Source organism: Tamandua tetradactyla, chromosome 23 (assembly GCF_023851605.1).
Source record: "Tamandua tetradactyla isolate mTamTet1 chromosome 23, mTamTet1.pri, whole genome shotgun sequence".
NCBI lineage: Eukaryota > Metazoa > Chordata > Mammalia > Pilosa > Myrmecophagidae > Tamandua > Tamandua tetradactyla.
Window position 1 is genome coordinate 17,679,779 of NC_135349.1, and position 12,064 is coordinate 17,691,842.

Sequence of the window (12,064 nt, forward strand, 5' to 3'; positions counted from 1 at the left end):
GGTATCTTCTTTCTCTGGAGAACTCTCAACAGTGAGGACAGAGCTATTTGCCTAGGCTGGGGTAAGCGTGCTCCTCCATGAAACAGACAAAGCTGGAATAATTTCAGGAGGGCCTTAATGGGTCCCATCTCCCTTTAACTTCAAGTTCAGCTGCTGGTCTCATGGAAGAGCTGCTCTATTTAGTGTGGCATCCCAAAATATACTACATTTTAAACAGAAATCAAGACATATTTGATGGCAAAAGGGGGTACGGGCGGGGAGCAGAGGAGCGATGACAGCAAGTCTTTAAAAAAGAAAGGTACATCAACCAGGTTCTAATTCTTGACTTTAATGCCATTCAAGGGGGCTGAGGCACCATGCCCCAAAGTGCTCACAGACAGGTACATGAATGAACACAGGAAGTGTGGATATAAACACAACACCATATAGAAGGAAGACAATGGGCCCAGGTGACCTCACACACTCCAGAGGTGATGCCTGTTCACCTGCTCCTACACCCACCTCCCCCAATCTCCTGCCAACCCACTTTTTCCCACTTAGCACAAAGATATGTTTTTTTCCCCCAGAATTCCAGTGTCTTTCCCAATCCTGGTTCCCAACACTTCAGCTTCTAATGAGTAAAGCCTCTGTTTAAGGACCATGAGGCAGGCACCACCTTCATGTAAGACCTCATACAAAAATGGTGCCCAAGAAAGCCTGCAAAACACATCAGAATAAAAAATGGACAGAAAGTATACAGAAAGACAATATTTGAAATTTTTACTGGGATCAAATACTCAGAGCAAATAATTTTTGTTTTGTTGTTGTTTTTCTTAATCTCTTTAGGATCCAACTTAGACCAAAATTATACACTGACACTCTTCCCACTTCACGTTTTGCAAATGTCTATCTCCCAGTCCTCCAGAGATCAACACAAAACAAAAAGATTAAATCACCTGATCAGTCCGAGGCACAACCTCAGCCACTTCCATAATATCCTAAGTTCCAGGAACAAAAGAACAGAAACTTTTCAGAGTAGGGTTGACTGCTGTCTGCATGGTAAGCCCTGGGCAGCCTGGAGAACCATCCAGAGGTAAAATAAGGATTATGATGACTCTTTTCTACTATTTAGTGCATTACCAAAGGAATCTCTCTACCTGGGATAATGTGACATGTTTTACTGCAGTTTTGCTTTGACCTTTTTTTTTGGTTGCTGTTAGGTTTTTTAGTTTTATTTTCTTGAATTTTGTTACGGCTAGCCTTGCACTATACAGTCCTGTCTCCTGTAACTTTCACACTCCCAACCAGTGAACATGGCACCTGGGTGAAAAGATGCCCAAAGTCACACAGATGAGAGGCTCTGAAGGCAGGCACTTTGGTTTGTTGTGACCTGCTGATAACCAGTAGATGAGAGGCCTATATTGACACTATGCACAAGAATTCTATGAAAATATACTTCCTTTTGATCAGGGAGAAGCTTTCATTGTTTGGAGCGCTTCTTCCTGACCTAACCCTTCTTATGCTCTCAGCCTGGTCACTGAGAGTTGGAAAAGGATCTGTCTGGAAGAAGTCACTTCCTCAAAGATAACCCCTTTATTTGGAGGCCAATATCCTACACCACAACATCCAAAATACTTCTCAGCCTAGCCTTTGCTTTTCATCAGAAAATGGCCGAACTGAGCAACTGAATTCTTTTAGTCCATCTAGAAAGAGCTCTTAGCTGGCCAACCTATGTCCTCTGTCTGCCTGCTCTACTGGCCTGGAATCTTGTCTCCCTAAGCTGGAACAAAATACACCACCACCAAAACAAAACAGGGGGACAGAGAAACCCACATTTGAGCCAAACAGCTGCTCTGTGCCTCACATGCAGTGCCTCTAAATGACCAAGCCCTGCGATGCTCTGTGGAGGGGGTGGGAAGGAGATGGGGCGAAGGCTGGATTACTGAAAGCACAGGGCATACATATCAGCTCTCTACCCAAACGGATTTCCTCCTGAATAATGTATCTCAGTGTCTGTCATAAAATGAACATATATTACGCAGTTACAAAGATTTCTCTGTAAGAACAAGGCAAGAGTCAGGTTTTTGGACTAAGCTCCAAAGGGGAACAACATCCTTTGATGTCCATCATCCAAAAGACAGACCATCCATAGGTGAATGAGAACAGGGAATCGTAACTACTGTCCTTTCCTTTTAGATCAAAGTCTCTTCCTCTGTTTCACCTGTTTATAGTTCAGAGAGCCAACCCATGCCCTGGAATCTCTGTCCCTTTAAGATAGCCTGGGGACCACTGCTCTCCAGCCCTGTGAGGAAATTCAGCCATGGCCTCAGGGCTTGGCCATCTTTCCCTCAGAAGGATGCAGACATTTTCAGTTCCTTCTTGCACCACCTTTACCAATCCAACCCTGTAATACAGACCATTGAGGCTCTTCTCACCAATTTTTTACATATAGAAAAATGTCCTTAAGTGAATACCCAATAAGAGTCAAGAACAAGATCAGAGGGGGAAGTCCTTGATGCAGCACAGAAACACTACCCTATGACTAGTAGTGCTGCAGAGCTCTTAGAAGATGCATGCCTGTAGGTTGATGGCTAGGCTGCAAACAATGCAAGGAGAAAATGCAGTAGGAGCAGATTTCTGTGGATTTTTTTTTTATCTTTCTGAAATGTGGAAAGTAATACAAAATTGAAATTTGCTGTTGCCTTCTGCAGTTCTTGGGATGGCCAGGCCTCCAACCCAGCCCCTCCTTTACTGTCCTGAACAGACACCCTTCTAGAGGGAAAAGATTAACAGGAAAAAACAACAGAGTTTAAGGGGGAAGTTCCCATCCAAGGAGGTTCATCACAAATCTAACAGATGAAATAGAAGCTAAGGGGGTATTCTGAGCCTCTAAGAAGGATATTACATTGGAAACAGAAGATCTAGGAAGACTACCTGTTCTGACTTAGGGAATCTTCAACAGCAGCCTCTGAAATTTGTATTCCAGCCTTACGAGAAGATAACCCTGCAAGCAAGGAAGGTTGGTAGAAGGTAGGAGAAGCCAAGGCCCCAAGACAGGGCTGTAAACATTGTAGTGTTCTAAGGCTAACCTGGTACACAGCTTTGGCGACTATGGTTACATCTTCAAAAGGTGGTGAAGAACATGTTGCAGCAGGTAAAAGGAGTCTTTCCACAACCTAAGACAATGCACAGGATTATTCTTGGGGGGAGAGAGAATAAACTGGAACAGACAGATTCTTTTTCTTCTTCAGCCAGGGGCTACAGGGGCCTGCTTGAGTAAATCCCCCATCAATTCTATGCTCTTACCTCCACACTGAGCACAAGAAAGTGATACTTAAACAGGGTTGAGGAAGTGAGTATGTCTACATTAGTTTGGTAATGACTCTAAAATGGGTAGAAATTCTCCTGCAAGGTCAAGAAGGTGACAAAACCTCTCTGGTCTTCCTGGTCAAGCCCCACTAGACCCCATCAGCCACAGGCAACCACTGCCACATCTCGAGGAAGGGCCAGGTGGACAAAGGCCCAGAGTCTCCACGAGTCACAAGCCCTAAGCCCAACCCGGAGGTACAGCCACGGAGACAGAAGCTACACCTCTGTCCCTTAGGGCTGCATCTCGGAGCTCAGTCCTCACCTCAGTAGGTTCTGGGACAGGTGTCAGCAGCCCTTTTGCGGATTCTTATTCCCAGAGCCACCAAGGGGAACGAGCACCCGCCCTGACGGGACTCTGTTCCCTACCAGGCTACTCACCACCATGTGATCTTGAACTCATAGATGGGGCGCTTGCAGTAGTAGTGGTTGATGAGGTGCTTATCACACACCCCGATGCACTGGTGGTCCACAGTGAGGCCCTGGGCCGAGAGGTCCGTGACCAGGCAGTGCAGCAGGTCATAAACATCAGCCACAGCCTCCCAGGGCCCAAAAGACACATCCACTTCACAGTGGTGCTCAAAGAGCTGCCCATCACTCTCGCTCCGCTCAAAGCGCAGAGAATTGAAGAGCGGACACTCGTAGGGGGTGATAGGCATCTCCTCCTTGAAGACACAGACCTTGAGCTTGGCAAAGGGGGCCTTCCGCTGTACTGCACGCAGCCGGGCAATCTCCACAATCCGCTCCAAATGGTCTAAGGATTAAAACAAGCCACCATTAATGGGGAAGGGGAGGGAGCCAAGCAGGGGCAAGAAGGCAGAGAAAGAGCTCCAGGAATGGCAGGATGAAGGAGGAAGAGATATATTACAGGGGAAAGGACTCTGGGCCTGAGAAGGGTACAAAACTTACATGGTTCTCTATAGCAAAAAGAAAGCCAATGGGTTGAGGGCTGTCCTTTTGAAATGCGATTTGATGACTGTCACAAACAAGGTAGACCCACCTTAACCTGAATCTTCCCAGTGTGCTGAGGAGGGTAGGGTAGGGAAGGAAGCAGGATTCGAGCTCACCTTCAGGAATATGGATGAACCCTGGACCCACTTTTCTGCAGAAGACCTAGGAGTTGACAGATGCCTTGCGACCCTCCTTTACCACACTCCAACTGCCCTGAGCAGTTGACCCCTCACCTTTGTAATAGGGCATTAGTCCCAGAAACGCCTGGCGTACTTTCTCCCCCTTCAGTGGCTGCATGTTCTCCAGCTGCTCCAGGAGGGGCCCAATGGCATAATACTGGGCTTCCTTGTACACGGCTCGCACACGCTCTTGGGGCGGCAGATCCCCCGACCGCAGGAAATTCAGCACATCTCTAATGCAGAGGGAGAGAGTCAATGAGAAGGAGCTAATGGACTTGGGCAGTGCCATATAGTGCTTAGAGCACAGAATGTGGAACCAGATTGCCAGCTACACAATCTTGGGAGAGTGAACTTAACCAATCTGTGCCTCAGTTTTCTCATGTGTATAATAGGGGGAAATAATGGAACTACCTCATAACGTTGAAGGGATTCAATGAATTAATATATGAAAAATGTTTAGAAAATACCGGGACAGAATAAGTTCCCATAAGTTAGTAGTTGTTATTATGTGTATAATTATTATTATCATTGCAATTATGATGGAAAGATATGACATCTAGCCCCTTAATATATATTATCAAAGCGTAATTTATATATGCTAAATGCACAAATCTTAAGTATAAAGTTCGATATTTTTTCTACATGTGAATATGCCTGGATAACCATCACCTAGGAGTAATATGGAACATTTCTAACTCCTTAAGGGTCCCTCATGCCCCTTCTTAGTTAATCCCTACAGAGGGAAGCATCATCCTGACTTCCATTTCTATCACCAAATACTAGACTTGCCTCTTCTTGGAAGTCATATAAATCATACAATATGTTCTCTTTTGTGCCTGGCATTTTTCTGGCAACACTTTTGAGATTTATCCAAAATGTTATGTGTAACAGTAGCTTGCTTCTTTTTACTGCTAAGAAGTACACCAGTTATGAATTTACTACAATTCATCTATTTATCCATTCTTCTGTTGAACATTTGGTGTGTTTCTAGTTTTGGCCTATTATGAATAAAACCGCATACATATTCATATCCAACACTTTCTGCGGACACATGTACCAACTGCTCTTAGATGAATATTAGGAGTAGATTTGCTCAGTCATAGGGTGAGCGTATATTTAATGAAGTGGTTGCAAGCATTTTGCATCTCCCACTCCTACGCCAAGGCGATGTAGGGGAGTTCTAGTTGCTCCACATCCTTGTCATTAGTGGTATTCTACAGATACATGGAGAACAGAAAATGCCTAACCCCAATGTCTGAACAAACTGTTTCTAGGGCTGAATGAAATCACATACCACGTTTTTGTTTTGTTTTGTTTTTTTTAATTAAAACTCAGTCCTGCTAATGTTTTTTTCAGATTCTTCAATGCTAAGAGTAATCAGATCCATTACTGGTAGGTATGGGAAGGATTTTTCTGGAAGGATGTAAGAATAAAACACAAGATTAAATTGTCACCTCAATAATTAGTCTACTATCATAATATGCCACCAGCAAATACTCACTGAGTGTTAACTATCATAATATGCCACCAGCAAACACTCACTGAGTGTTAATCTGTGCCAGACACTATTCACGTGTATCCCATTTAATCTTTCCAATGACAAGATATGGTAGGTGTTATCTCCATTCTATAAATGAGGAAACTGGGGCTCTTACAGGTAAAGAAATACCCTTGTTCAAGAAGCCATAGCTTGTCAGAGGCTCAGATCCAGACATGGTTAACACCAACCCACACCCAGTGTTCCAAAGTACTGTGCACATATCCCAAAGGGACAATGCCTGGTTTGAGGCCCAGGTGGCCTCCATGGTGGGCATTGTGGTATACGAGCTGCACTAGCAAGAAATTCACCCTCATATGTCCAGAACCCCTATTTTATCTGGGTCTTTGAAAACCTTCATCTGCACCAGAGTCTAGCAGCCCAAGCAGGAAGGACACAATAATGTGCTTTCTGCTTTGTCCTTGCCTGGTGCCATCATTCCAGCTGAGGCTACCCAAGCATGGGCACATTAGCCTAGAGCCAAAACCCTGCTCTTCCTCTCTATACACTCTTCCAAAATTAGTCCTCTAGGACCCTCAGCAAATCTTGGTGAGCTCGGAGAAACAGAACCCTGGGGCAAGACTCCAGCTGAGAGTGCTGTGGGAGTTGCCAGCTGGGGCCAGCACTTTCCTCCCCCAAACAGCCTGCAAACAAAAATCTTTTTATAGCTCTGCAGAGTGATGTGACACTTTGTTTTCTCAGCATTGGAGGCAGCTGACAGCCCACTGGGGAAACCCAGATGCTTCAGAGCAAATTATTTGGCTATAGGCTCCTTTCTGAGGATAAAAATGACCCTTCCCCCAAAATAGGCAATCCTGCTTGGAGGCCAGCATAGAGACGTAGAGTTTCTTCATTTGGTGCAAGGTCAAGGACCATGTCAATTCTCTAGACACCTCCAAAGTTAAGACTGAATTTCAGCCACATGTCCTGAAAGGGACATGGCTAGGGATCACATCAAGGCTCTTTATTCAACCCTCAGACATGCCTGCAAGGCAGCTAGAATTAATTCTCATTTCATGAATAGGGAAATTGAGATCTAAAGTCTTTAAATTGTTTATGTGTAAGGCCATTAGATTCCGCCCCCCGCCACACACACATTTTAGTGTCAAAATGACAGAAATAACAGAGGTTTTTTTTTAAAAGACTTTTCTTGGCAAAATTAAAGGATGGCAACCCTAGGTCAGCCCTCCCCTCACATTTTTCTTTTTTTCAACTCCCTTTTTTTTTTTTTACATTTTTAAATTGTGAAATATATATACAAAAAAGTAATACATGTCAAAGTTCATCTTTTTTTTTTTTCAAATCTCCCAAATCAAAGCACATCTTAATTTTAATAAATAGTTACAGAACAAATTTCAAAGTACGGTATCAGTTATAGTTCCACAATTTCAGATATTTTCTTCTAGCTGCTCTAAGACACTGGAGACTAAAAGAAATATCAACATAATGATTTAGAAGTCATACTCATTTGTTAAATTCTATCTTCTCTGTTATTACTCCTCTTTCTCCTTTGATCCTTCTCCCAATCTTCAGAGATAACTGAGCAATGACCATTCCAACTTATTCATGTTGAAAAGGTGTGTTGCCATTATGTGGAAGGGGGATGCAACTGGTTGACGCTCTTGAGGAGACTAGCTTCCCTGGACTCTGGGTTTCAGGGCTTATCTGGCCTAGAACCACTTGGAGGTTATAGGCTTCTGAAAAATAAACTTAGTGAGTAAAACTTTGTTTATAGAGTATCAGATAGAGCCCTGGGTACTCTTTAGGGTATATAGGAATACTGCTGGTTGGAGCTTGGCATACCACGACAATTAGCAAGCTTCTAGCTGAAGCTTGCATAAGATTAACCTCCAGAATAGCCTCCTGACTCAATCTGAAATTTTCTCCTCACTCTTTTTGGTTTTAAATTGTTAAAAGAAGTCTGGGACCACCACTTTCCACATACACTCCTCCCTAAGAGTAACGGCAAGCCCCAGAATCTGGATCTCAGGGTGTTCTCTGGCAAGTTGTTTTATACCTCTGCTGCCTCAAGATGACAGCACATCTATTCCTTTCCATACAGATGACAACTTTCCTGTCTTCAATTGCATAGAATAAAAAAATTTCAGCACAGCTAGCCAGTGGGTTTACCTAGGATTTTTCCAGCTGTCATTCTCTCCTTTGGGAAAGAAACTAAGAATTCTGATCCAATTCAATAAACACTTTACTGAATTCCATTAATATGTTCATTCCTCTTCTAGGCACCATGGAAGATGCCAAAGCCCCACATCCAAGCCCAGGTCACTCCCTTGCTAGGACTATGAGCTGCTTGTAGAGAGACATACCCAAAGTGTGTGCCATCGCGGTCAATGAAGTATCGGCCTTCAGCGTCAGTGGGGATGTAATGCCGCCCGCTGAACATGGCTGCCAGCATGGTGTCTTCGTAGCGCCGTAGGGTAGATAGGCGGGTAGTGAAGTAGGCCCCTCCGATGTTGAGGGGGACAACCTCAGGAAACTGGAAAGGAACCACCAGGGCTTTCAGACAGGCAGGAAGAATGAGGGCCAGGGCTGCTCCAACTTCAGTCTTCTCAGGTCTGGTTAGGGTCACTCTATTGACTCAGCTGTCAAAGCCTAAAACCCAATGGTCCTTCTGAACACTTTCTTTTCTCTCTCTCCACTTCCTCATACTCATCAATTGACAAATCCTACCCATTCTACTACTAATGGTTCTTAAATCAGGCCTTTCTACCCAATTCCACTACCTCCACTCTAGAGTATAAGTTTTCAATGTCCTCTTTCCACTTCCTGAATTTACCATCTCTGTGCCATTGCTCATGATGTCTTACCCTTTTCCTTGCCCTGCCCTCTGTCCACCTAGCAAATGGAATGGCCCTGCACAGTGGTGTAGGTTGTCCACTGCACACTGGCATCTGGATGAGGGTGATCTGGTAGCCCAGTATGTGCCCTTTTGCTAATCTACACCAAGGCACCATACAGCCTGGCAACAACCACTCATTCTACAAGCTTCTATTCAAGTTCTCCTCCTCTATGAACATTTCTGCTCTCTCCTCCCTCACCTTCCCTCAAAATAACTTAACACTCACTCCATTGTACTTCACTGTATGACATACTCTCTTCTATTATAGAACCTAACACTACAGACTGACAATTATTCTCTTCTGTTAATCCACCCTACTAGACCCCAAGGTGCCAGAGGGCAGGGGCAACACAGATCCTGAGGATTCAGCAGGTATCTGGTGAGTGCTTCTAGGCATCCACTCATTCTCTGAACCTCACCACTTCTCTTCTACTTCATCTGCAGAATGACAAGATTAGCTCTCAGCTCAGGTAGGGCTCGGGAGGCATGGACTGGGTGAAGAACAAGAAAATGATGGTAGAGATTTGCTCTGGGAAACTCAAGGTTTCCCCTAAAATGCTCAGGTTTTTAAGAAAATTTTGATGACTTTGACCATCCAGTTTCTACCAAATTGCTGCTGAAAGAAATAAGGCCAGTTCTCTAATTTTCCCCCAAACCTCCTCCAAATTAACTCAAATTTTATCCCAGTGCATACTTTTCAATATCATAACATCTCTCTGGCTCCAGTCAAATTCTAGACAGTCCTTTTTCTCCGGTCCTTTGTGAAATAAAGTAGGATACAGACACATTAAATCAAACTTACCCAGGGCTTTGGACAGCATTTGATATACAGTAAAGACCCAAACATTCATTGAATGAGTGAATGAATTAGACATTTTCATTTCTGTGGATGTATGGATGTGCTGTCACTCTTCTGCTCCCAGGGACATGGAAAAGCCTTCTGCCTATTCTATAGTTCCTCTATAACATTTTATGTGCATAACAAGGACCCAAATATTGTTTTGGCATAATACTTTACATTTGGGAAGCTCTTGAAACCTTTTCCAAGGATATGTCATCAGAATCCAAGTGTTTGTCCCATATTAGAGAAGACTGGGGCAGAGAAAAGAAAAGCAATACAGAGATTTAGAGCACACAAGGAATAATGCAATCAGTGGGGAACCTGGCCCTGGAGTTCTCTGCCCAGGACTATGGGTCCTGTGTTCTTTTCCCCAAACCACAGCATTTTCCCAGTGACAATGCACAAAAAAGACCCTTAAAACTCCCCTCTGTCCTTGTTAAAAATAGCACTGTGTCTCAAAGCACCTTTTCTTCCAACTGGTAAGAGTACTTCTATAGTTCTGCTCATTTTGCAAGGTCTCCAGGGCTTCCAGTCTCAATACCACACTATCTGCTCAATACCACACTATCTGCTCAACAGCCCAAGCTCAGTCTCTTTGGGGGCTCCCATTCGTAGGACTCCACACCTCACATGCTCCCACCTCCAGCAGCACTACCTTAGCCTCCACCTCCTAGCCTCCATCTTCGGTGCCCAGCAAGAACCCAGCTTCCCTTCTCTTGAGGGTCATTTCTGGTGTTAATATGATAGAATCACACACTTTAAGAGCAACAGAAGCCACAGAGCATCACAGATAGCAGCTAGTGAGCAAGAGCAATATAGGAAAAGGAATTGTCAGATGAGCAGGCAAGTGTGGACACATCTTATCTATTCAGTGGTCTGCTTCTTATCTGCCAACAGGTCCTTGCACCACTCTCTGGGCAGCTGAAGTTTAGATATGGGTCACCACCAAGGCCTTCTCTTGGATTCTCTAGAAGACACTATTATCTCTTGGGGCTCCAAGGTCCCCTTTCCAAGGCCTACCTTTCCTACTCTAATTGGTAAGGGCAGGGCCCAGGGATGGAAGTAAACCAACCTTGCAGGCATTAAGCTCTGGAAGAAGGGGCCTGGGGGGTGCCAGGTACCCCTTGGGGCAGGGAAGATATCCCCAGCGCATTTCACTTGGGGGTGGGGGTGGGGGTGGAAAAGACCAGCTCCACCCTCAGCCCGGTCCCAGCCCCTACTCCCAGTGCTGCTCACATCCCAAAGGCAGCTCGGTTGGGTCGGCACCTGCTTCTCCCGAGGCCCCCCCCCCCACCCCCCATTCCCCACCTCCGCCCTCCAGGCGCAGGTACCTCCTGGGGCAGCAGAGGCAGCGCGTGGCCTGCCTGCGTGGCCGTCGGCGTGGCCGGCTCCAGAAAGTCGTCTTCGGCGTCGGGGCTGGACATGGCACCGTCCCGGCGACGGCTGTCTGGCTCCCGCCCCGTGACTACCACCATCCCTCTGGCTCTGGGAGGTGGGCGCGGCTGCGGGCGGCAGGGCTGGCGGCGGCCCAGGGCACTAGCGCCAAGCAGCGCTGGACATGACGGAGCGCGGGCCGACCGGCAGGGGCGGGGGCACCGAGGCGGAGCACCGCCGCTCCCTCAGCGCCCACCGGCTCGTAAAGACTGCGCGAATCGCGGGGCCACGGGCCGCCTCCCCCGATTGGCGGAGCCCGCGTTTGCTCCGCCCGCTGATTGGCAGGAAGCCTGTCTATTCCCAGAGCAGGCGGCGCGTACAGCCTGTACCTGAGTGGCCACTGGGAGTCGGGCCCGCTTGCCTACCCTGCCCTGATTGGCCATCTGGACAGCGGGCAATCCCCCTCGGAGGCGCTCGGGGCGTGTGGTGGGGTGCGCTCTGCCCCCGCCTCTACGCCGGGCCTTTTGGTGGGCTCCGAGGATTGCTGCGCAGTCGGGATGGAGACCTTGTGGCTTGAGAGAAGGGCTCACGCCTTTGTCGTTTGCGGGTTCTGTGCCTTCTTGGACGGCGGCGGACGGGGGAATGGCGGGGTTGGGGGGGGCGGAGCGGGGCGGGGCAGCGCCTCATTGAAAGAAAGGCCCGGGCAGCCTTTCCTGTAGGATGTGGGGGAGCGGGGTGAGGTCACTGAGGTAAAGAGACAGACGGACAGCCCCGTGAGAGGAACTGACCCTCCTAAGGCGCCAAGGGCAAAATCCAGGTTTTCTAGTTCTACCTGGTTTGAAATCAGTCAGGAATCAAAAAAAGAAAGCGCAGAATAGGAGCAGTTGGGTTCGAGCCGCATCCTCCACTGGACAGACAGATGGAGGCGGGCCTGACCGTAGACGCTCACAGGGTGGTGGAGACGAGCCCAGCCTGACCCA

The 12,064-nt window shown here is 46.7% G+C and overlaps 1 protein-coding gene across 8 annotated transcripts; it reads right to left on the reverse strand.

Annotated features, from left to right (window-relative positions):
* Positions 1 to 288: 288 nt before the first annotated feature.
* On the reverse strand, positions 289 to 11,343 carry KCTD7 (potassium channel tetramerization domain containing 7). 8 transcript variants are annotated; one of them, XR_013167900.1, is made up of 7 exons: positions 11,042 to 11,343; positions 8,337 to 8,506; positions 4,530 to 4,708; positions 3,727 to 4,099; positions 3,069 to 3,155; positions 2,914 to 2,983; positions 656 to 696 (listed from the first exon to the last, which is right to left on the reverse strand). XR_013167900.1 is itself a non-coding variant. In XM_077141030.1 (6 exons), exons 1-6 carry the CDS (start codon positions 11,183 to 11,185, stop codon positions 537 to 539), a joined length of 969 nt encoding a protein of 322 aa, XP_076997145.1. In that variant the 5' UTR covers positions 11,186 to 11,343; the 3' UTR covers positions 289 to 536. The 8 variants fall into 8 exon arrangements, 7 of the variants coding, with proteins under 7 accessions (XP_076997145.1, XP_076997143.1, XP_076997149.1 ...); XM_077141030.1 differs by having other exon boundaries at positions 289 to 696; positions 2,914 to 3,155; positions 4,026 to 4,099; XM_077141028.1 differs by having other exon boundaries at positions 579 to 2,751; positions 2,914 to 3,155; positions 4,026 to 4,099.
* Between the last annotated feature and the right edge of the window lie 721 nt (positions 11,344 to 12,064).

Bases quoted from the DNA above. Each gene is read 5' to 3' on its own strand.
- KCTD7 (XM_077141028.1), bottom strand. From the start codon at position 11,185: ATGGTGGTAGTCACGGGGCGGGAGCCAGACAGCCGTCGCCGGGACGGT. The intron at 8,507-11,041 runs GTACCTGCGCCT...GTTCCTTTCCAG, and splicing joins TGCCTCTGCTGCCCCAGGAG to TTTCCTGAGGTTGTCCCCCT. The intron at 3,156-4,025 runs GTCTGTGTCTTC...GCATTGTCTTAG, and splicing joins CCCCCTTTGCCAAGCTCAAG to GTTGTGGAAAGACTCCTTTT.